At 40.1% G+C, this 24,383-nt stretch overlaps 3 protein-coding genes and 1 long non-coding RNA gene across 5 annotated transcripts; 2 read left to right on the top strand and 2 right to left on the bottom strand.

Annotated features, from left to right (window-relative positions):
* Nucleotides 1-129: 129 nt before the first annotated feature.
* phf13 (PHD finger protein 13) lies at nucleotides 130-6,667 on the bottom strand. Its single transcript, XM_008409343.1, has 5 exons — nucleotides 6,585-6,667; nucleotides 5,684-5,785; nucleotides 3,452-3,631; nucleotides 2,954-3,374; nucleotides 130-2,742 (listed from the first exon to the last, which is right to left on the bottom strand). Exons 1-5 carry the CDS (start codon nucleotides 6,627-6,629, stop codon nucleotides 2,510-2,512), a joined length of 981 nt encoding a protein of 326 aa, XP_008407565.1. The 5' UTR covers nucleotides 6,630-6,667; the 3' UTR covers nucleotides 130-2,509.
* Nucleotides 6,668-6,995: 328 nt separating this feature from the next.
* LOC103464929 (uncharacterized) lies at nucleotides 6,996-11,492 on the top strand. The gene is made up of 6 exons (XM_008409342.2): nucleotides 6,996-7,082; nucleotides 7,344-7,389; nucleotides 7,988-8,165; nucleotides 8,712-9,139; nucleotides 9,596-9,639; nucleotides 9,736-11,492. Exons 1-6 carry the CDS (start codon nucleotides 7,072-7,074, stop codon nucleotides 10,697-10,699), a joined length of 1,671 nt encoding a protein of 556 aa, XP_008407564.1. The 5' UTR covers nucleotides 6,996-7,071; the 3' UTR covers nucleotides 10,700-11,492.
* LOC103464928 (uncharacterized) lies at nucleotides 8,722-12,450 on the bottom strand. 2 transcript variants are annotated; one of them, XR_533723.2, is made up of 4 exons: nucleotides 12,254-12,450; nucleotides 12,048-12,115; nucleotides 8,902-9,059; nucleotides 8,722-8,813 (listed from the first exon to the last, which is right to left on the bottom strand). It is a non-coding gene; the product is annotated as an uncharacterized LOC103464928 (long non-coding RNA). The 2 variants fall into 2 exon arrangements; XR_001776636.1 differs by having other exon boundaries at nucleotides 12,258-12,450.
* A 220-nt stretch (nucleotides 12,451-12,670) lies between these two features.
* On the top strand, nucleotides 12,671-17,306 carry LOC103464927 (heme transporter hrg1-A-like). The gene is made up of 3 exons (XM_008409341.2): nucleotides 12,671-12,895; nucleotides 14,684-14,851; nucleotides 15,827-17,306. The coding sequence occupies exons 1-3, from the start codon at nucleotides 12,766-12,768 to the stop codon at nucleotides 15,961-15,963; spliced, it is 435 nt and encodes a 144-aa protein (XP_008407563.1). The 5' UTR covers nucleotides 12,671-12,765; the 3' UTR covers nucleotides 15,964-17,306.
* The last annotated feature ends 7,077 nt before the right edge of the window (nucleotides 17,307-24,383 follow it).

Genomic DNA, 24,383 nt, shown 5'->3' with positions numbered 1-24,383 from the left:
GTGGGACGTAAACAGGTTTCAGACGACAGGACAGGAAACGTATCCCATTTTAATCCAGATATGGAAAATACATCATTTCCATACTTTTCCAGAACACCCAGAGCGCAACATGACACAACAGAAGATCCCTCTGGTTAAAATGGTACCTCTTTATTTACAATAGTTTCACAGAAACAGTTTGCACCACAGTACAGACAACGCTTTCTCAGTAAGGGGATGGGACAACCCGGGGATCAGGATAAGCCAGCGGGATCACAATGAGCAGATTCATGTCTTGAAGATAAGACACTACAATTTGGAATCTGAGCCTGAAGACGCCTTCAGTTTCTCTTTAAAACAAACGCCGCGCGGACCGACGGCAATTCTGGTTTGAAACGTCGCGAAAACATCCCGAGCTCTGCAACCAGCAGTGCAACAAACACTAGAAGACGGGGTGCACAGGTAAAACGTATCCAGTTCAAACTCCGTCTGTTCGCAAACAATCGTTTTGTGGTTGCCAGTCGCTCCCCGGTGAAGTTGCTGATGCTGCATTGTTAAACTTCCCCCTCAATCCTGGATTTGGATCCTAAAATTCCTGCGTCTAAAAATCTGTCTACAATATGGCTTTTTATATAATCGGAAACAATATGTCGTCCACACGTACAAGCCCAAACAGCAGATGGCACATAAATAGCAAAGCTTAGAACTTTCATCCGAACTGGACCAAGTTTTAGAAGAAAAAAAAAAAATAAATCCCATTAAACTTCTTTTCAAATGAATACTGTAGGAGGCTGAAATCTGCTCTGATTAAAATGCTTAAAAGGCAACACAAACCGACTTTTCTTTGCAAATATCCATTTAAAAACAAATCGAGTACAAAAAAGAAGAAAAAAAACACAGAGCTTTAATGGGAACACATAGCAGCACGTGTGTGGCAAACACGCTCGTTCAACCCGACTCTGACATGCATATTTCTACCTGCAGACTTCAGAGAGCGTCTCTTGCAGAACTCCCGTTTCTCGTTCGTTAACTCGGCCTCACGGTTCTCTTAATCGAGTGTTTCCCTCCACCCCATCGTGAAACTCTGATGGTGTAAACGAAGGAAAGACATGAACCAAACTGAATCCTGCTACAGGATGCGCCGAAGTTACACTGACCAGAATCAACTGAAGAACATCTGTAGTGAATGCCGCGATTCTTCTGTTATCTGGCTTTTTAACTCGTTCAAATACAGTTTATTGTACAAGTGGTTTTAAAAAAAATTTTAAAAACTGTTTAAACACTGAAAAACATAGCTTGACGTTGCTGAATATACAGATGCATCTCAATAAATAAAAAGAGCTGAGAAGTCCATTTTAAACTGAAAATCGTTTTATATTTTAGGCATATTTTTGCTGCTAACTCAGTGATTATCTAACCAATCATCTCAAATTCAGTTTTTCATAAAATTTGAGTATTACATAAGAGCAATCACTGCCAGTACTGAAGCAGAGAGTTGCTAACTCTTTTCATAAAGAGCACAGGGCACCAAGAAGATAGCTGTTTAAAAACTGCTATTCCCAAGGATAATCTAAAGTTGAGCTGAAGGAAGAAATCTGGTATGAAAAATGTGCAGCGTTAAGAGGACAGTTTAGTTCCACTGAGCAGCCTAATGAATTTGTTTTAATTAGCTGCAAGCTATAATGTGCTTCAAATCTATTGTGTTTGCAATGAATTTAAATGAAATATTTTCAAATTGAGTTACAGAAAAAAAACGTTTGCTCATATTCCAGTTAGATGCGATGAACCTGTACAGTCAACAAACGTCTAGATTCAGCGGCAGGAAGACGAGCTTGGGTTGGATCGTCGCTCCGAGATAGTCTTTAACGAGGTCTTAAATATGGAAAAACAAGGAGTATCAAAACGGATAAAGCAGATGCAGACCTTAGTCGTTGAACCTACATCTTTGTTCTACAGGATTATACCTCAGCTTAATATTATAGCACCATCTCAAGCAAATGACAAGGCTTTTCTTGTTCAAAAAAAAAAAATGGTACATGGTGCAACAGCGAAGCCATCCTAGAGAAAACAAATCCAGCTTAATCTGAAAGACGTACATGTTTCTGTGTCTACCCTCTGATAGGGTTAAAAAAAAAAAAAAAACAGTGAGGAAAAAGTGCAAACTATTTCTCCCACAAATCCCAGCATGCACCAAGGTGGGTGGCAGTTGTGAAGATATTCTCTACATATGGCAGTTCAAACGTTTCCAGTGTACCAACATTGATAGTTTGATGATTTTCTGATGCCCTCTACAGACAGGTATCCATTCAGTGATTGCCTTACGCACAAAGTCTGGAGGAAGCAGAAACGGAGCCCGATAACTCTAAAACAGCAATCAAACCGTCTATAGATGGGATAAGGCCTGGGGGAAGAGTTCCACCAAAGTGTTTTGTTTAGAAAATGTGGGTTCCTGGTTGGCCGTGAGGAGGTCCGGTCCAGCTGGATAAACCAAGTGGGAGAGGGGATTTAGAGTTCATGATCTGACTGAGAGTCAGTCTAGGAGATGTTTACGTGAGCCGATGCGCGAGCGGTGGGAGCGCCGGGCATCTGGGGGTCCGTATGTGTCTCGGCAGCTTTGGCATACGTATGTCTCTGGCACATGGCTCTTGCGGATTTTGGCGCAGGACAGGTGGATCCAGGTGTTGCACTTGTTACATTCGATCATGGCTCTGCCTGCGAAGGGCTTCATGCAGAAGCACGTCACCAAGTCCCACGAGTCGTCGTCTGAAAGACACAACAAGGTCGGAGAGTTTCCTTTTAGTTAAACCGTCAAACGGTTTAACTAAGAACCGTTTGACGGTTTTTAGTTAAACCGTTTTAACTAAAAACCGTTAAAACGGTTTAACTAAAAACCGTTTTAACGGTTTTAAATGTCGCCGTTTGACTCCAATGTCAAACGGCGACATTGGAGTTTCATAGCGCAACGGGATCTTACCGGAGTCCACCATTATGTCCTCGTCCTCTCCTGAGCCGTCTTCGTCTCGGAACACCACCTGCTTTCCCTGGCGGAACACGGTTCGGTTTCCTGAAAAGCCCTCCACCTTCTGTACCTTTACGACCCCCTCTTCCAGGTCTCGACCGTCCCAGTGTCGATGTTCCTCCTTTGGCTCCTCCTTGCAGGGCGAAGGGCTGGGCAGGCACACAGGGATGAGGGGAATGCTGAACTCATCTTCGGGCTCTTCTTTGATTAGTCGGCTGCCGAAGGACAGAGGGGACTGAAACTCCGGTTCTACTCCGTGGGTCGGCTGGGCCCTCGATTCCTCACCAGAGTGATACTCCCTCTCCTTTCGCCTCTTCTTCTTCTTCAGCTTCTCAGCTTTTCTGTGGTCGTCTGGATGCAGGGTGGAGATTGTGCGCTGCAGAGAAAGCAAAGTTCATACAGCAAACTGACTGAACAAAGAAGTCGAATTATGTGTTGACGGTTAAAGCTTACGTCTCGCTTGCTATGAGAGGACAGCAAAGGCGCCGGCTGTGGACGCTTCCTGCTTCTGTCTTGGGGCACCTTGGGCGGCCGCTGGGGGCAGGAGGCTCCGGGTCCGGGGGTCCAGCCATCGCTGTCGGCTGTGCTGCCTGTGCTGTTGGGAGGACTGGAGCTACTGCGAAGTGGAGAGTCCTGGAAAAGGAAATCAGTGATGTTCAGTCAAAACTTGAAACGGTCCAACAAATCGGCTATTGACCGGAAACCGGATGATTTTTAGCTCCACAGAACGGCTGGAAACACCAGAAATGCTAGATTTTATTTTTTTTTGTCCTGGTTAGTGAATGCAATTGTTCTGCATTGGCGTTGTTACTGAATCAGCCAGTGAAGCTGTTTAAAAATGAAGTCAATTGAAACACAGTGAGTAAACAATTTACTACAACATGTTGAGAGAGCGAGACCTTTAGCAGAAAACAAGACGACTTGTAAAAAAAAAAACAGAGGTTACAACACAAGTATGTGTTGCAGTTTAATACAACAATCATTTCACTAGAACAAATTACGTAAAGGATGAATGAAGCTCAGTGAATGGTTTGGTGTAAATGTGAGAACAGTAGTGCTGGTTGAGGTGACCGTTTCAAAACAAGCAAACAAAACACAGAATGACAGGAAGCAGCGTAGCCATGTGTAAAACCAGAAGCGGTCTACATGACAAAAACACACTTTTGGGCAGGAAGTGCAAAGGCTGCTCTACACACTTGGACCAAGATAAACTACAGGCCCAAAGGAACCTGTTTGACATGATGCCATTGTGTTTCAGTCTTGCGTACCGAAACACAGAATTATGTCCCCACTTTCTTCTCTTTCTTCGGCACTCTTATTCTGTTTTCCATTAAACATAATTCGAGAACAGAAAATTGAAGCAGGTCAAAAATCTTAAAGTTTGAAATAGACTTTTCTGAACAAATAAAACCAAAACTGGGGTTTCTGCAAGTTTCAGTAAGTATTTTGAAGACTTCCAATAATTTGAATTTAAGATCTACATTAATTACAAAACAGCATGAGCAGCTGACCGTAAGTTACTTTATAGGGCTGGCGTACATAAATATTTGCCCATTTGCTTATTTTTTCCAACTTCAACCCCTTTTGCACAACACGTCATTTAGTTATTGACGACATGTTTCAGACAACTAACAAAATTCCTGCATTCTTAAAAAAAAACACACACACATATCACAAGACCATTTCAAGTCTTAAGAAATGTTTGATTTCTTAAGACCTGAAATGTTTGATTTCAAAACATTTTTAAACCAGCTACAGTAGTTGTTTCAGGGGTTGAATTATTTTGCAGGTTCACATGAAAGACTGAAGAATCAGTCATAAATAACCTCCTGACAGCGCTGCCATTAATCATGGGCCTTGTCGTTTTGTCACAGTGTAACCAAATCCAAATTCCTCAGCAAAAACTACAACACTCAAAACAAATGAGTCCTGCAACTGAACATACTAGAAAACAAAAATAATGGAAGCAGAGATTAATGGGTAAATGAAGGAGTTTAAGAGCTACATTTTAAATTACATTTTAGAGGTGCAGCAAACTATTGCCCAGAGATCAGAATAAAAGTACATTTTTGATTGGCAGGTTAAAAACAAAAAGCAATTGCTTAGAAACTGAGAACCGCTATCATTCCTAGTCTATAAATGATACCAAAAATCATATACTTTGATGCACTTTTCAAAGATTAGTAAAATAAGTAAAAGTTTGGAACATGGGTTTTGATTCATATCTTGCAATTCATTGATTTACTGTTGGATTAAAACCTATTATAGCTATCAAGGAATCTATAGCGTATTTTATGTCTTACAAAAATAAAAGCTAAAGTCTAAATCAACATTGAGAGATCCAACATCAAAGAAAAACAGGAATTGGTATCAGCCAGAAAAACCCTGACCGATGCAAACTATTATTGCTCAAGAGGAATTCAATGCAGTGTGTATGCATACATGAACATACATATGACCTTTGAATAATTTAACAGTTTTGTAAATGTACTCTGGGATTAAATAGTTTTGATGTGATACCTAAAAAAAAAATATTCCTCTTATTTAGTGTAATACTTTGTTTTCTGTCTGTTTACATGTAAAAAAAAAAATAAAGAGATGAATAATAATTTAAAAAAACATTTTTAAAAAACACACAAACTGTCAAGTTTTGTTTAGGTCACAGAAAGTGTTTTGACCACCTACCTCTTGTGGGTATGGGATGTAACCGGCATAAGCCAACACAAACGTGCAAAACTTGTTAAAATCTTCCACTGTCCTCCTCCTCCGGTACGGCGGGCTGAAACCCTAACAAAGACACAAAACCATGTTGTTGAAACCTGCACATCAACAGCCTCAACATGGCGATGATGACATTAACGAGAAGTGACCGCCTGTGCACCATCCACACACTGTGCAAACTAACAAGAGTTGGCACGGCGCCACGACCAAAGACTGGATGTAACAATATCATCAAAATCTCGACAGACACGAAGTAAAGTGAAATCGATTCTACTCAAATCACTGTGAGTACGTTATCTGGCGACCAACCCCCACCGATAGACCCCAACTACAAACTAACAGCTACGGCTAGCTGCTGTGGCTAGTGGTAAACAGCCGTTGCTAAGAGGCTAGCGACAACTCGGATAAGCTGCCGAAAACACACAACGACGCATCAAACTAACTTCACCCTATAAACAGCGTCCGTCTAAGTTATAAAAACATGTATATTAGCAAACTGTTAGCTGACGACAAAGCTAGGTTGTTTGACAGTTCATGTTAGCCAGCGTTGCTTTTAGCATCCCCCGCTATGATGATGGAATGTGTTCTTTTCGACGAAACTCCGGGTTGGCGAGCCTTACCATGTCACAAAACCCCGCTTGAATTAGCAGAAACGACGTATTAAGCAAATGGAACAACAACTTCGAGTACAGACATATAAACATTCCTTAATGTTCAGCGTGTGCAACTTTAAGCACTATGACAACATGAGCATAGCAGGCTAACATCGGCTGTGCCGTGTGGTGTGACAAACCTAAATCAACTTGAACACTGCTAGCCGTGACAGAAAACTACTCACTGGGATACCGTTACATAAATCACTCACCTCCGGCTGAAATGCATGGGATGTCGATGGGTTTATGTCACCCATCTCTGCAGAGAATCCGACCACTCGACGTGTTATGGGTAAGCTCCACACAAGCTACAAAAGCGGGTACCTCGGTGGGATCGTAAACGCTTATTTAGCTTCTGCTCGCTCGATGCCAACCGCTAACTAACGTTACCTGTGCTAAGACTCGAAGCAACAGTGTTACCTCAGGTTGACATCACAAACATTACTTTTACTGGCAATAGTTAACTAAATAGTCGGCAAAAACACGGAAAAGTGTGACAATTAAATGAAACCAAACGTTGCTACACTTTTTCCCCTCAACGGAGCTATTCAGTGAGGTCGTGGTTTGATCCCGTTTACCGACTCTTCAGAGGTCCACTTCTGCTGTCACTTGCAGCCTCCCTCCCCACTTTCTTCTCTTTCTTCGGCCAAGTGTTAGCGCCCTCTGCTGGGCGCCAGCGTGAGGTGTTCCTGGAGCTAAATGAATCAGAGGTTTGTCATATTCTGTAAATAATTTTTTTTTAAAAGCATTAAATTCAGTCTTTGTTTTAGTGCCGAGTCCTGGCCGTGTGTAACTATCATATTCCGTGGTTTCTTCTTCACATTTAAGATTGCGTTTACAGAACCCTTCCTAGTTTTGCTGTCAGAAATAGCACACTGAAAAGTTTTGAAAAATCCAAATCTTCAGTTTGATCAAATTTATTATTCTGTGGGTAAAAATCCCAAATAAATTTTTTAAAATTTTTTATTAAGATTACCAGTACCACAACAAGAGGCATCATCTGGAGCTAGATGTAAGGTAAGGTCACTGCTTATTTCTAGCGATATTTTATTTTTTACTTATCTATAATAATTTAGTCTGGCTTTATTGTCAGTGGGTCTGAGATTGAAAAATACTGCCTGACAATGGGAACATGGGAACTACATATTTTTGTCACAAAAAGAACTTCATTACCTCTTATTATGAAGAATTTATCATATAATTTGATGTTTTAAATTCTTCTTGCGTACATTGTGTTTTTCTGAAATGACATTTTGGTGAAATAAAATGTGTGCAATATTTACAACATAAAACAGTGTGTTCATTTACTCACTCATAGGACAAATATTGCAAAATAATTTGAAACATTTCTATTATTGTCGTTGAAGAATGAATCATTGCTATGATCCTCATATCATCCTTAACATAAGAAAATTGCATTTTTATATTAAGCTCATCATGGTGTTTCTTCTGAGTGCACAGCGCCGTTTGTCCTGCAGAGGGCGGTAATGAATCCGATTCAACATTAATCCATTGTAATCCCCATAGCGTCCGACATCTTTCCATTTCCGGTTGAAAAGTAGTATTCTTACTAGGCAGCAGTCGTGCTAATGTTTACAAATTAATATCGTTTAAGATGGAGAACGTGAGACTTCAGGGTTTTAGGACGTTTTTGACTGAACACTTCACCGCGCTGGCCGTGGAGGTGTTCGGTGAGGTTGAGAGCATGATGGAGGCTTGCTACGAAGAAAACAAACGACTGAGGAACATGCTGCACATGGTGCTGACCCCTGAAATAAAGTTAACCAGAATAGGTTCGTGCTTTAAAATGTTTGCAATGTCTACTAACCTTGCTTTGTGGCTTCAGTCTTAAATCGATCACAGAAGCTGATTGGCATAACTTTAATAGTGGTGTTATAAATCAGGAAAGTTGGTTCAGAGTTCCAGCCCATATTTGAACGAAGCAATTTTCTGGTTTGGATAAGAGTAGAAAAAATAAATAAATTTGTATTTTCAAGCTTAATTCCACATCCTGTTGTATAAAAGTTGTTCCCTTTTATGCATCCATTCAGCCATCTTACTCTTTGTCTTATATCTATCCATTCATCCCTCTATCCGTCTTTTATTCTAACATTTCCATTTTGAACAGTAACGTTTGTTGATATATGTGTGTACCTGAAAACAATAATTACGAAGAAATGTTTTTGGGCGCACCACTGGGAAATCACGAAATGGGTTATTTGATCCAAGAGGGTTATTTGTTTCTGTCGGTTAATGGTCATGGTATTTGATTCTTTAAGTAAGGTACAAGATGTAATGTCAACTAATATGTACGTTTCTTTGTTCTTTCTAAATGATAGATGCCAATTTGTTCAAAGAAACACCCCAAATTACTGGAAGGCAACTTTTGGAGCAAAACACAACGCCGGGCCTTGAAACAGCAGAGCCGTTGAATAAAAGACCTAAAGAAGAGACGATTGAATATGAAATTAGCTATGAGATGGAACAGCAGCAATGGCCGGCAGGAGTAGAAAACGCCTTTCTAGTTACCATAAAAGATGATCCAGAAGATGAAGTGGGAAAAACAACCTGCGTCACAGAGACACCCAGTGAAGCGGCTGTTCAGCAGCAGGACTCTTCTGACACGATCTCGGCTTACGACAATTTAAGCGAACAGGAAGGCTGGTCGTCCTCGGGGCCAGATGAAGCTGCACATGCACCATTGCAAGTAGACAAAGACAGAATGAATGTCAACCAGCGAATAAATCCTGAAACTACAAGTAAGAATGTAAGTGTGACAAAATTCTCCCCTAAATCTAAAGCTTTTTGGTTAGTAAATTACATTGGACAGGATAGGCGGGCATGCATAGCCAAACATATGGTCATATATGCGTCATTACTCTTTGTGAAAATGATTGATCAAATATCGCTGTTCTACCGCAAAGTATGACCTTGAAGACAGAGAAACATATGAAGTAAGTCCTGACCTGGCACAGAATAAAACAACAATGCTGCCTTTCTCTGTGCTGCTGCTCTATGATGCTATAACAAAACAGCAGCACAGGTAGGGAAGTCATTTTTTAATTATTATTATTAGTTATCTGCTTGTGAAATGCACAGACATTAGTGCCACCGATCACACACAGTGCAATGTCTTGTTAAAGAACTAGTTCAAACCATTTACATTTTCATGGCAATAAAATAATGTTTATTTATTTGTTTTTCGTTTTTTCTGTATTGAAAGGAGTCAAAGTTCTCCCAACAGAAGACAATCCTACAAATGCCAAGGTAAGATTTAATTTCCTGCTTTATGCTTCCATTTTTTAAAATCATTTTTACCTTCAGTATTTCAATAATTTTGCTCGTAACACCTTTTTTTTTTAGGATGATGCTCCACAAGTCTCTTACGCTTTCCCGAGTTGACCAACAGTCCTTTGTAGACAGGCTTTCTGAAGCGTTTAGTGATTTCCCTGATGACCAGAAGCCGCTGATAACCACAGTGGGCCTAAAACTTGATGGGGAATGGACAGAGTGTGCTTTTGGAGAAGTCCCTAAAGGCTCCCCCATTTCCTACCAATGCCCGCTGCCATCCAGTCAGGATTTCAAGCCCCATTACGATGCCCCCTCTCAACCGTTGCTTCCCCTGTCCCGTCGCACGTTGGAGCCAGAGACTGTCTTTCCTACACTCAGTGTTCAAGAGCAGACATTTGTAAATGCCATGAATGTCACCTGGGAGGAAGCGCACAGCCTGGAGAAAAGCACCCGAGGAAATATGGAGGCTGCAGATCAGCAACTGAAGATGCGTCTCACCGGCCGATTTAGAGACATCTGCAACCTGAAGCCAGGACGGAGCCACGCAGAACACCTCCTGTTCAAGATTCAGAAAGGAAAGCCGCGGTGCAAGACCGCGCAAATCGACGTGGAGATGAAGCCGGAAGCTCTTCGGGAATACTGCCGGCATTTGTGCGTCAACTGGTCGCCATGCGGTTTGGTTGTCCACCCAAATGCGCCGTGGTTGGGAGCGATGCCTGACGGGTTGGTGTACGACCCCAAAGAGACGAGCAACTTTGGGCTGGTGCATGTCCAGTTCCTCAACGTCAAGAGCTTCATAGAGTGTTCATTTCTGGCCTGTAAGAGCGGAGCGTTGCTGGTAAAGAGAGCCCACCGCCATTACTGGCACATGCAAGGAGAGATGCTGGTGACGGGCACGCAATGGTGTGATCTAGTGCTGTACGCCAGGGAAGACATGCTGGTCCAGCGGATCTACCGCGATGAGGCGTTCATCAAACTGATGAAAAAGAAGCTGGAAGAATTCTTCTTCTATTATTATCTGCCTAACCTGATTTAAGTTTGATGTGACAAAATGAATCTTATGTTTGAAGCATCCCAGGGCTTTTGTTGGACAGAGGATTTTCACTACAGCTTCAAAGTATATCAAATAATCTATCCACGAATGGCTTTGGAAATGTTATTACATCATATGTGATTAAAAAGCTTTGAGTCTAAAGCGATATTCACAGTAAGCTGTGGTTTGGCCAAATCACAAACAAGATATTTCCATTCAGCAAAGCCGATTTAGGAGGAGTAGCTCAATTTTCTAAGCAGATTTAGACCTGTTCTAGTGAATATTTGAAAAGCTGTGGTGAGAAATAATATTGTACACAGTTCTCTGCAGGCCTTTTGTTACCATGTTGCGCATTAATTTCAGGAGCTGTAACTCTAAAACCAGTGTTTCAGGTACTGGTTACTTTGTTTTTGACAGATTAAAAATTGTTGCCTTTTCAGACTGACCACCACAGGGGGAAGTTTGTATTTCTTTTTTTTTTTTTTTTACTTTCAAAATGTTCTCAAATTCAGAAGAAAAGGAATAAATGTTTGTTTCATGATTAATTTTCTCAATTTTTGGAAGTTGGATTGTTCAGAATTAAAGTTGCTTTTAAATCTTGTATTATTTATCAGTCTAATTGCTCATTTTATCAAGTTTCCTTTGCAGTCTATGGATGAAGTAGATATTTTTCTGGTAAATGTGTCCAACAGTTTGTTTACTAATTCATTGTATTTTCTTAGTGTTGTATTTTTCCTCTGAATGTAATGGTAAACCTTTGCAGTTTTATATTAAAATGAGGGAAATGGATTAAGAAGCGTTCTAGCTCAAGTCTGGAAATGTTTGGTCAAGAGTTCAGAGTAAGAACCCGGTGTTATGGTTAAACTTTTAAATCTCAGATTTAAACCTGTTTATGGCGTACTCAGCCTTTCCATCCAGTCAGCTGGAGGTTTAGACCTAGACTAAAACACGAGTTCATTCTTTGACTTTTCATTTCACTTGCCAGGTTAAGCAATTTTTAGAACCTCAAAAGTTTAAAATACTTCAAAACTAAAATATTGGCAAATTCACTTTTTTTCCTTGCCTTTTGTCACAGTTTGAGTTCTCACAGTAAATGCCACAATTGTCAAGTGAGAATTTAATTTGAAATTGAAAACTGACAACACGTTTTCTGATCGACGTGACAACTGACTGAACAGATAAGGCACCAGGATTAATTAAGCCTGGCTGTTTAACCTGGTCTGGAGCATGCTATCTGCTCAGAATAAATCACCATGGTAACTCATGTGCCACTGCTTTTGTGAAACTGAATCAAGGCTTAATTCAAATGGGTGTTTTGAGCTAAATCTTGATTACAGATCTACAAGATTACCATTTTAAAGTGGCGAGTCCAAGCCATGGTAGGAAACCTGTGAGATGACATCAAACATGCCGTATCTTCTGCAAAACAAAAAAATAATTGAGGAATTATTTCATCACAAACGATGAAATCTGACTGACTCCGTTAAACACAGATGTGAAGCAAGTCTCAGAAGCTTTCACATTAAATAAGTGTAAGGAGTTTTGTATTTTACTCACTCACTGTTGTTATTTTAAACACAACCAATTCCTAATATACTAGGACAACATAATAACAGTCCTGATCTTGAATTGACAGCGGACCTTCCTCCTTTTCACCAATTTTCTGCAGACGCTCCAGGTGCAACAAAAAGACGGTGAAATATTGCTTTATTTGTCCGGTAGAGGGCGCTGTGCTCAATAATGAAGTAAAAACTCGCAGGTTACTTTACTGCTGGGTGTTGGGAATGTTTTTTTGTTTATGTGTTTTTGCCCCCCACACACACACACACACTGGAAATGATGCGTCATGTTTTAGAATCGGCGTTTCTGTGTAGTCATAACTATTAGTCAGCAGATCAGCCAGTTATTTTGTGCTGACGGCTCTGCGTGACTGACTGACTGAGGGAGGGGGGAGTGTGTGCGGGCTGACCGGATGCAGTTGTTTTGAAATCATCAGCTCTGTCCTCCGAGGGACGCTCGACTCTGCTGCTTGAGTCTGCACCGAGCAGCCGCCTCGGTTAAGTCCCACGATGCCGATCAATAAGACCCACGTCAGTGTCGCCTACTCTTCGCTCGGTGTGATCCTGGGGGTCTCTGCCTTCCTGGTGTGGAACATCGTGTACAAACAGCAGTGGACCGGGGCCATGGGGGGTCTGTCAGGTGATGTCACACTTTTCCAAATTTACACTCTGGCAACAAGAGAGGCGGTTTGTTTTTACTGCGTCCTGGCTGCTTCTTACTAAGTGTCCCTGCGTGTATTAGAGGTCACAGTTCAAATGTCGTGAAGGTACAAACCCTCCCAATTAAACCCATGAAGGCTGATGCATTTTTGCTTTTACGTTAAAATGAATGTTTGCTCTTTAAAAGGATTAAATGACACTTTACGTTGGGGGGCCAGGGGAGAAGTGTTCATGAGGCGGTGAGGGTGTATCTCTCATTTTATAATCATGGGTTCAAAGTTCACTTTAGTGTCTGTTAAACCATATCTACAGATTTGGAACTGGGTTGTTCTAGCAGCACGGTGCGACATGCAAAAGTGTATTAGATTTAGATTTAGGCATAAACAACATAAATCTCAAGTACATGACAGGTAAAAGTAATAAATGGTGCAGCAAGAGTTGAATATAAAGTGCTGTCTTTAATTTCAAGAACTTAATCCCATTCAATCATGGTCATATTTTTTGAGTTTAAGGTATGCCTTTTTTATTTTCCTGCATTTATCAGTTTTGTTTCTTGATTTATTTATTTTTTAATCATTTGGCTTATGACTAAGGATTGTATTTCAGTGCTGTGCATTTATCAAGCTAACAGTTACATCCATATCAGTGGATCTATTACCAAAGATCTGGATATAAAGGACTCTAGTAGTCCTATCTCTGTAGGACTAGTTCATATCTATTACCTTTGCACCCATTTAGTCCGGGCCTATCCTGTAACAAGTTCAAAAAGGATAAGAAACACGTGACAGTAAAATGACGTTATTGTTGCATTTTTTAAGATTAAATTGTGGGAAATTACTGCTAAAAGCTGTAGTGAGTTGTATGTCATTTAAGCATGTCCATCTTTACAGGGAGGTCAGAACAGTTCCTGCTGCTGTAGGGCAGACTAAGTGAAATGTGTTGACTCATGAAAAAGTCTGTTCTCTTCTTCATGAGATAATGACTAACCAAACCTAGCTGAACAACTTTGTAATGATTTGCCAAAATCAGATGTAACGGTCTTTTCATTTTAGCATCACGGCCCACATTTGCTGATAATGGGCGTTTTAAATAGATTTTCTTAATTTCTTAGCTGCCACTTAATTTAATAGAAGCAATAGAGTCAAATTTATAATGTGCTGATTTTTATTTATTTATTTAAAATTTTTTGGAGGCACAAAAGATATCGGTGACACTGAATACATCCAGCTGTTGTTGAATAAAAGATAATGATGTTTAGGCTGTAGAGTCTCAGTCTGTATGAGGTCAGTGTTACTAGGTGAAGGTCATCGGGTGAATTAACTCCCAGTGGGGATCTAAACTAGCTGTACTTTGGTTTGTACATTAAAAAACAACTTATTTCTTTTTGGTGTGTAACAGTTTCAAAAGAGAGCTTAAATAATCATAGATTTTAAATAGGAATTTTTCAGAGGATGTAATTCTTGCGATGCAAAATGTCCCGTTAGTTGGCCCAAACAATTTTTTTATGTGGACTTTCTCTGCTTGTGTTTTTTTCTTTGTTTGCAGCTGGCAAAAGAATTACAATAAGTGCAAGTCTTACATTGTAGCTTTTGCATAATGCAACAATAACATTATACATTATTTCTGGATTGGAGTTTTAGAGTATTGTAACGTGAAATCAATAGCTTACCAGATCTACTAGAAACACTCGGCTCAGTTTGTGATGGAACTGCAAACAAAGCTCATTTTAATGGATTTATTCATCAGTCCTTCTGCCTCTCCTCTTCAGGTGTTTTGGCCCTGTGGACCCTGATCACTCACGTCATGTACCTGCAGGACTACTGGCGGACGTGGCTAAAGGGGCTCAAGTTCTTCCTTTGCATGGCGATTTTCTTCTCTGTGCTCGCCATCGTGGCCTTCGTCGCTTTCCTCTCCATTGCCATCAGCAGGAAAGAGTGTAAGCCGTCCCATGTCACTTACCAATGAAGGATTAAAAACTAAAAAAATAAGTAGACAAGTTAAACTAAACGGGGCAACGGATGTAGGTGTGACCAAGGCAACAGGGTAAATACAAATGAAACCATCTAGTTACGCACACAAAAAAAAAAATCTTTTTTTGTTTGTTTCAGGACTTTGTCTCCATGAATTAACTTTGGAGTAATCTTCTTTTCTGAGTGGCTTTTTTTGATTTGGTTGATTCAAACCATTTACAGTAAAACATGTAAATCTCTGGGACACGGAGCCCATCTCCTTCCTGAACTATCTGATGACTGGACATCTTCATGCTATGCATTCTTGTATATTAGTGTTGTAACAGAGGAATGAGGCGCCTTTAGGCATCTTGAAATTGTACCCAACAACTAATCAGACTCATAGAGGTACATGGTACATTTTCTTTCTGATATCTTGGATTTTTTATTTTTTTTGAATGCATTTAAGATGTTGCGTTAGAATAACGTAGGTGTGTTCCCGCATGTGAATTATCTGAAGCGACTCTCCCAAATTGTTGTAAGGCATAATATTCTTAATTTGTGTTAGGAAAAAAAATCTCTAAGAATTCTAGCTTAATCTGATTTAATGTCAGACAATGACATTTTCTAACTTTTGTTTCAATGTTATAGGAAATTGCAGAGAGTTTAATTTAAATCTGCATGATTCAACAAACCTAACAAGTGTTCAAATGTTCCACGAAAACAAAGATTTGAGGCATTATTGATCCTTTAGCGTTAGTCTTGTGAGACTTGCAGTGAGGAGGAGTCAGATTTAGAGACACTAGTTTTGACTGTTGTTTAAGACCGAGATATTTAAATAACTTTATTTATTTAGTTTTTAGCACTCAGCTTCCATGTAATCCGTGTTGTATCAGTGTGTGCATAGATACTCCTCTGAGGTTTTTCCACAGCTCTGTGTAACGCATGTCTCCCTGCTTCAGCTTTCGCTGACCCTCGGAGTCTCTACCTGTCGGCTGTGTGGAGCGCCATGAGCCTGAAGTGGTCCTTCCTGCTCCTCCTGGCTGCCAAACGCTACCGCAAAGAGTTTGCGGACATCAGCATCCTCAGTGACTTCTGAATTCGCTGCCCTGTCCTGCAGCCACCACTCAGAGACTTTGGAGTCCAGTCACTGTGCTGGCTCTACAGCCCGAATGAGCACTGTAGCAAATTTGGAGGAACTGCGGGAAGTTTGAAAACTAATTTCTTCACTTTGTTGCACTTGCATCACCGCCTTATTTTCTTCCCATAGGAAGGACTTCTGTTGAATCCAGCACTCTTCTTTACAGTCCATAATGGTCTTATTATTTGGCATCTACAAATGTAATCATTTGCACATTCCTGTCTTTTTTTTTTTTCTCTCCAACACTAGAATTTCAATACACTCTTGTGGAAAAAAGTTACAGTTTCATGCTACTGCCACTAGAGGTCTCTACTCCTCCAACTATAATGAAACAGTTTGGATTTCCGTACGTCAACCTGACTCTGGCTTCCTTATTCATGTTGTATATCATGAATAATTTCTTCCTAGAGAATGAAGAAAGTCTTTTACAGATAAGTCACCTTCCTAAATAGTGTTAAAAAAAAACAACTAAATGAAACATTTAGACTTTCTTTTGCAAATTTTAACTATGTATAAAAGACCTCAATTCAGGGGGATTTTAATGTAAATAGGTTTTGTAGTATTTATAATTGCCTGCAAAAGTTTTGTTGTGTGTGCGCTTAAGCGTTTGCTCATTCTTGCCTACTGCCATTGTTGTTTAGATTATTTCCCGTTTTCACTTTAAGCCTCGTTCTTTGGGATTCATCTCTCTGAGCTAATCTGAAGCTTTATGGCATTACACATCGACATGGATCTGTCAATCTGTGAATGTAGAACTTTGGGGATTTTTTGTACACGATTGGATCTGTTATTAAAGTGCACTTTTCACATAAAGAGGGATTTGCGTAGTGCAGTGTGGACAATAAGTGTTCCTCTTTTTTAGGGTTTGATGGCACTTTCTGTTCCTCTGAAACTTTTTATATTTGGTATAGTTAAAAAAAAATGCTTTTTTTGTTGTTGTTTTTGCTGTGTCATATCAACTGTGTCATGTTGTATTTAAGTTGTCTTTTTATAGATATGCTATACCTTAAATAACAAGGTTAAACCTGTAAGTGTTCCAGATTTAGCCAGACTAATTTCCATCTGTAGTCCGAACATTAAGAGGAAGAAACTATAAATTCTGACAGAAATTGAAGTCAACACCTAAAACATACATATGACAGAATAAGAAAATAATAAACTAGAAAATAAAAGAATTCAGTGGCACAAAAAGCTTTTAAGAGTTTTGACAAATTGAACGTTGCTTCAGACGTTCAACCTGTGGAGGCCTGAAGACGGAGCATGACTCTTCAAGTTTGGGATTAAACCTGATCCAACACTTTCTTTGTTTCACAGTATGTTGTGTCCATGCAGCACATCTCCTCTAGTGGTGGCGGCTGAGTCAGCATGACTGCTTAAAATCTCCCTAAAAAGAGGTTGGAGCCAAATCCATGCAAAAAATTTATATAAAAAAATAAATGTATAAAATTGATGTATTTCTCAGAAAGGCATCAGCAGATTCGTTTTCTTGCCAAATGCTACAATGATTAAATTTATAGGTGATAATGAGAAGCTACATGAATTACTAATACAATAATCCAAAAGGTGGAATTTGGACAATTTGGGATTTAATAATATACAACATTTAAAGAGCTGAATTCTGTCATTATGTGAGAATCAAAGATGTCATTAGGGCATTTTTATTTTTTTATGTGGAAACATCGCTGAGTCATCTGCATAAATTGGGACACGGACATCTGGTAAATACTTAAGTATTTGAAGGTGATTGGAGAAATAATGGAAGATTGTAGTTTTTAATTACAGCAATTAAAACATGGTTTATCAAATCATCTGCATGTAATTTTTTTTGGGATACATACTGTATTGTTGTGTATTTAACGTAACTAAAAAGATCTGAAAACGCACACAGTATACACACACAAAAAAAAACATTTCGCAACATGCTTGCAAACAGCATGGAACAGAAATGATCCATACTTATGTGGTTAATATTGCTGTATTTACTTTCACCTTAATTCGGGACATGTCTCCAAAAACAAGGTTTTTCTTTGTCCCTGGCCACATTTGCAAACTGTAATCCGTCTTTTTATGTTGTTTTGGAATAATGACTTCTTCCTCTCTCAGAGGCATTTCAGCCCATGTTGGTACAGGACTGGTTTCTCTGTGGATAATTACAGTGTCTCAGCAGCTTCCATGCTGTTTATACTGCCATAAAGTTGTTAGAGCAGATAAACATGGCACTTCCAAACACCTGGAAATTGTGACCAAGGATGAACCAGACTAGCAAAAGTCCACGTTTTTTTATTTTATTTTTTTGCCTAATACATTAGTTGCCTCTTCTTTTTTCTTCTTCTTTTTTTTTTTGCTGATGTTGCAATGTGTCCTGATCAGAAAAGCCATGACACCATCTTCTGTGCTTTCCCAAATTGTTAGACTGTAAGTAATCATCTGACTTTGAAGAAAGTAATACGAATAACAGAAAGATAAGTAATTGCAATTGTAATTGGACAGATACTGATTGATTGATAGGTCGGATTGTTTCTAGTGATCGGATTTGAAAGCAGACGAGCAGCTGCATCAGCAGTTTAATCAGCAGCTTAAATAACTGACTGGACATGCAAAGAAATGATTAGAGATGGCAGTCATTGTTTTGCACTTAAGAAGGATCGTTGCTGGCCTTCAGAAAGTGAGATTTACATCATCTGAGGAATGAAACAAACCTCCCCCTCCCTTTATACGAAGAGAAAACACCCCACTGCATTGCAACAGTAAATGCAGCCCAATAACCTGCACTTTGAAGTCAAGCAATTATTCCATCCATCCACGTTTTTATTCCACCCCCTTTAAAGGAAAGGTGGGGCAAAGCGGGGGGAGGGGAGCGGACGTGCAGTTTTTTTTGGGTGCCTGATTTGGTTAATACGTGGACTTTGAAGTTGATGCGAAAAATATGTGAGTGACTTATTAAAGCTCTATCAGTGTTTTTAGTGGATTTGAACTCGTTAGGTGATTTGTTTATCGCATGTTGGCCGGCAAAATAAAAAAATAAAAAATGTGCCTCTTGGATGCGTTTTTGCAGCTGGGAAAGACAAAGTTAAATGATCACTAAGTGTGATGGGAGCAACTGTGATTATTTCACTTTCTCTGTGGCTTTCCCTCCTCCCTCCTGCAGGACATTTTCTTGTGGCGCTCATACCTTAATGGCATTATACTGGTTTATTTGCAAGCCCCAAGAGCCTCGTTGCACCGAGGTAATTGGGATGTTGTGGTTAAATCCCCATGGTAACGTTTTTTAATCCGGCTGTTATAAACTTCGACATTAAGAGTCTGAAAAACAATCTGCCTCACTTTCCACTGAGGAGGCCGGGGGCTTTTGGAACCAAATGCGTCTTATTAAGTTTTATACACCAACCTTTAAAAAGTATGTGTGTGTGTGCTGCATGGAGGAGAAAGGGAGGGGGTAGGGAGTGTGTGTGTGTGTGTGTGTGTGTGGTGGGGGGGTCTTGTTTTATTCAATTATAAGTCTCCTTTCTACACAAATCAAGGAAGGAAGCCGCCTTGACTGGCAGTCTGGCCGAGTGCGGTGAGACTGGAAACAATAGTTTACACATTGGAAGAAGCCAAAAATATCCCAAACATCCTGCACAATTAGACACCGGAGCGACAGCAATACAAAAATCATAATCTCCAGCAAATCATCTGCTGGGAAGGTTCTTCCTCTGATCTGCAATCAAACCCAATAAAAACATCAACATGAAAGAGAGACACATATGTTGCATTTCAGTGAAGCTGTTTTGAGTCAATAACGCAGATATGTTTTTGGAGAACTTTTTCTTTTCGCACGTGTGTCGATACGCGATTTAATAGCAGTTCGTAAAAAATAATAATAAAAAAAAGATTCATTCATAACTTTGTGGAAACTAGCTCTGTCTGGTGGGAATCGTGAGCTGCTGTGTAAATAAACTACACTGACAGTTTACAGTTATGGTGGAAAGCACCTTTAAACCTGGACTATAAAAGATTTGAAGGTCTTTTATTGTACAGTATTAGTTAAGTAATGCTGCCCTCCCTGTTTCCTACTGCTGATACAAAAGGCCGGAAATACACACTGGCGATGCACTCCAATTTCTTTTATTACAAAAGAGCATTTCCTTATTCTGTTTTCTGCTTATTTTTGGCATAATGTTCTCTTATATTGACAATTTTCAAAAGATTTAACTTGAAACGTTACATGTCGCATCACATCTTTAGTCTGAAGTTAGTTTTTTCTTTTCAATTTTCATGAGAGTTATTCTCATTCCAAGAAATAATTGATTTAACAAACAATGAACATGAGGCTTTGCACCTACCGCTCACCGATAAGTACGGTGGATGATTTGTAATGCTGTGGGCTTGCTTCCCTTCAGATGGCTCTGCGAGCCTCGTCGCATTGCATTAACCCTCAGAAATACCAGAGAACTGTAAATAGAGATGAGACGGCCTTTTGCTAGCTGAGAATGGATCCATCAGTCGGGTCATTCAAAGGGATCAGCTCAGAAACAGCTCGCCAGATGCAAAATCACCTGCATTCGTAACAATCTGAGCTCTCAGACTTAAATCCCACAAGAAGCCTGCAGGGTGAGCGGGAAGAACACAGAGGATGAGAGAGGATCTAGAACTCTAAATACGATTCAGACAGATTGTGCACAAAGAGGAGAGATGTTACAGGCAAGAAAAGAAGATTATGCCAAAAGGAGGTTTAAGAAGTGTTGATAGAAAGAGTGCTAATAATTGTTGCACCTGTGATTTTGTTAGCCAAAACAAAGAAAATAGATGTTTTCCAATTCTGGGATTTTGTTCTCACTACATTAATTGTCCTCAAATTAAATGTTGATTTGTTTTCCTGTGGGAAATTATGCTGCTGCAATAAAAAAACAACAACAAAAACAAGATCTAAGGCTACTTTAAGGCTCCTTTACTGTGCATATTGCACAGTCGTGCAATTGCAGGTGTCCCATGTATAAAGACTAAGTCGGCTGTCCGGGTTTTGATTCCCAGGCTCTGTCATTTACTGTATGTCTGTCCTCTTTCTTATCTACTAAGCTTTCACACAAGTCCAACTGTGACAAAAAGAAATAATTGAAAAGAAAACCTAGAAATAAAATAAATAAAAAACAAACAACAACCCAACAATAGAGGTTTTCATAACTGCACCAGAAGTTGTTTTGAGCAACTTCAACAGTTGAACCGTGATTCATTCATCCCCTAGCTTTTCCACTGCAATATTTCAAGAGCATTACTGATGATACCAAACTAAATCATTTGATCTAAAAAAAGAATGACGAGGAGGAGGGGAAAAAAGAAAAAAAAAAGAGCAAACATCTTGAATTGGTCGAGAACCAGATGGCCTTTTTTACTTTAAGAAGTTGCTTTGGCATTTTAAAGAAGGCAGCCTCAGAACGGTTACAGAGGAACTTCCGCAAAGCGTGGAACAAGGCCCACAGATATTTGAGCAACATCCAGAGCAATTTACTGTTTTATTTACAAACTAAAACATATGTCCTCAGAGCTTCAGAACCACCTCCCAGTCCACATCCACCCTGTTTCCACACTAATTTACTGTCACTGACTTTTATTTTTTCTCCTCTAATTTATTTGCCTTTTTCCCCACTTGACTTTCCCTCTCTCTGTCTATCACTCAGCAGTCAATCACAACCTTTCTACAGCCCCCTGTGTGCCGACTGCACCTTAGATCCCCGTGCTTTAATGTACTTTTAGATCTTATGCTTTTTTTTTGGGTGTGTGTGCTTTTTTTTTTTTATGCTGGTGTTATTTTGTCCGATGCTCTCTGGGCCTGTGGGACCATCTGAAACATCTTACAGAGAGACACACATATTTGCCGTTTTAGAGCACAAAAGGAGATGCCATGGCGGAGGGTGTTTGAAGTGGCTTCACAGGGGGAACCAGAACCAGAGCGATGGATTTGAGAAGCCATGCAGAAATGTTAACGCAATGTAACTCTGCTAGGGCCATCTAATCTAATGGAGGCGGATACTGATTCAATGTGAAGGCAGACGCCTTTGAAGCCGGGTTCTGTTGACGTTTCTCATGCAACAGCTCTGTTGGAGGGAAGCGGCGCTCCTCTCCAACCCCCTCAGGGCAGTGGCTCTCTGTAAACGTCCGACAGAACTGGATGCGTGATAGCGTCCAACGCTGGAGATCCCAGGTTGACGGTTCCTTTTCCAGGAACATTAAGCGAGCAATTAAGAGTTAGAAGCAGTCGACTCGCAGACGGGGTCCTCGTCCGAGTGAATTAACCTCAACGTGATTTGTGGTGTTTTGGTTTTCCACTTAAGGGCCAAACAGGTGTTTAATTGCCCGGTAAAACATCCAGGTATTAAGTGTTTGAACTGCCTCAGGGTTTCATCTGTGCTTCCCATGTGGTGCAGGGCCATCATCATCATCCGTCTCCGTCTTGTTTCAGCATCCAGGAGGTTATTTGCTCACCTACAGCTTGGCAAGCTCTGCACAAGGTTGCACAAGCCGAAAGGCCTCCTGGTCAACTTGATCGGATGATTCTCTGAGTGACCTTTACCCTCTGCAGAGAATTTCTAAAGTATTCATACCTCTTTTTTATGCTTTGTCACATTACAACCACAAACCTTAATGCACCCCATCACAATTTTATGTGATAGACCAAGTAAAATATAGCTTACAGTGTATTTTTTTTCTTCTGATTCACATTTAACTATGTAATATGTAACTAGTATAAACAATATATATCTTTACATGTAAAACTGTCACCATGCCATGACAGTATATCACGGCACAGATAATTAGAAAAAAATCAATCTCATTTCCCTCCTTCTGCAGAAACGCACCGCTCCCTGTCAGAAACAACCAATCAGAGCCAAGAGGAAGGTCTTAGCGTTATCTATCATATGCTCGTGTGTGCGCTGCTCAGTGTGCCAACCACCTAGAAGCAACTTACCGTTACAAAAAAAACCCCGTTTATCTGTCGTCATCCGTGGCTATGCTAACTAGCCTTAGTATTCATGTCAGGCTCTGGTGTGAGGAACTAGCTGTAGCGTAGCAAAAAGCAAGTGGAGGGTATGAGCAGCTCACGCTCTGTCAGATTGGATGAACAGTGTGTGTGTTCGACACACACAGGTTGAATACAGTGTGTGTATTCAACCTGTTACTGTGTCCTTGAAAATAAGAGCGTATTCGTATCACCAAACAGTCGGTGTGTTTCTGCCCGGCTGCTTGGAGTGACACTTTAACTGAAATGAGATGAACTTTTTTTTTTTTTCTTTGTTTTTTTTCCTTGTCGGTCACACAGCAGATCTGATGGAAATGCAATGTGTTCTGCATTTGCCGGGTCGCCTCTGTGTCACATTATCACTTTCAGAATGAGTTCATGAGTCCTGCTGTTAGCACACATGGACGCGATATGATGTAACGCCGAAGCAACATTTCAGACGCACGTTCAGAAAAATAAATGAACGTTGTTTTCGAAGGAACTGTCTCTTTCATGGGGCCTATTGTCACTTAACGACTCCCATAAAGATAAAAAAATTCATTTGCTGCTCAGATAATTTTGCCGCATCGAGCATTCACGATCCCAGCTCATGTTGTCTTTGTTGTTTTGCTTTGTTTTTCTGTTATATCTTGTAACAGCTGAGCCTCTCTTATCCCTGCATGTCCAAAATAATAAGAACTGTACGCGTCATCATCCGGCCTGACCTGCCGTGCACTGTGCCATATCCCCAGCTCTGCTGGGAGCTCCACTGGGACTGTTCGTAATGTGCCTCAGACGGACCCCTGTACTTGAACGGCGTAATCAGTGCCAGAGCAGGATATTAGCTAAATTGCACATGAAAGAAGGGATATTTAAAGGAAGCTCGAGCGCTAAATATTATGATAAATTATGTTCTCATATGAGAGGATGCGTAAGGGTTGAACAAGAATAACAGAGGCTCGCACGCAGCAGGAGATGGGGTGGATTTTTTTTAAAAGCAAGACTGTACCTTTTTATTTTGAATAAGGCAGGAATGAGAAGCCTGAAGGTCACAAGAGTCAATGTGCAACAAAATAGTTGTATTTCTGTGTTTAGCTCCGTCTTTTACTGGATGGAGCTAAACACATTAGAGAGTCTAATGTACTCTAATGTACTCTCTATGGTAAAGAGAGTATAAGCTACACTTATAAGACGCAGTGCTAATAAGTGTAGCTGTTTGTCTTAGATATAACTATTGTTGAAATAAACTTTGCTTACTTTCTTGGTTTTTCTTACCATAAAAAAGTACTTGTGGCTCACTTGATGAGGTATTTCTGCCATTAAATTTCTGTACTCTCTCTGTTTTTCTTTCAGTAGAAAGTATCCCTGACTCCCTGAGTCTGTGTTTTTACATGTCAATCCC

Source organism: Poecilia reticulata, linkage group LG5, assembly GCF_000633615.1.
Source record: "Poecilia reticulata strain Guanapo linkage group LG5, Guppy_female_1.0+MT, whole genome shotgun sequence".
Taxonomy (NCBI): Eukaryota; Metazoa; Chordata; class Actinopteri; order Cyprinodontiformes; family Poeciliidae; genus Poecilia; species Poecilia reticulata.
Note: the sequence above shows the minus strand (reverse complement) of the source record. Positions and strands in the feature narration are given on the sequence as shown.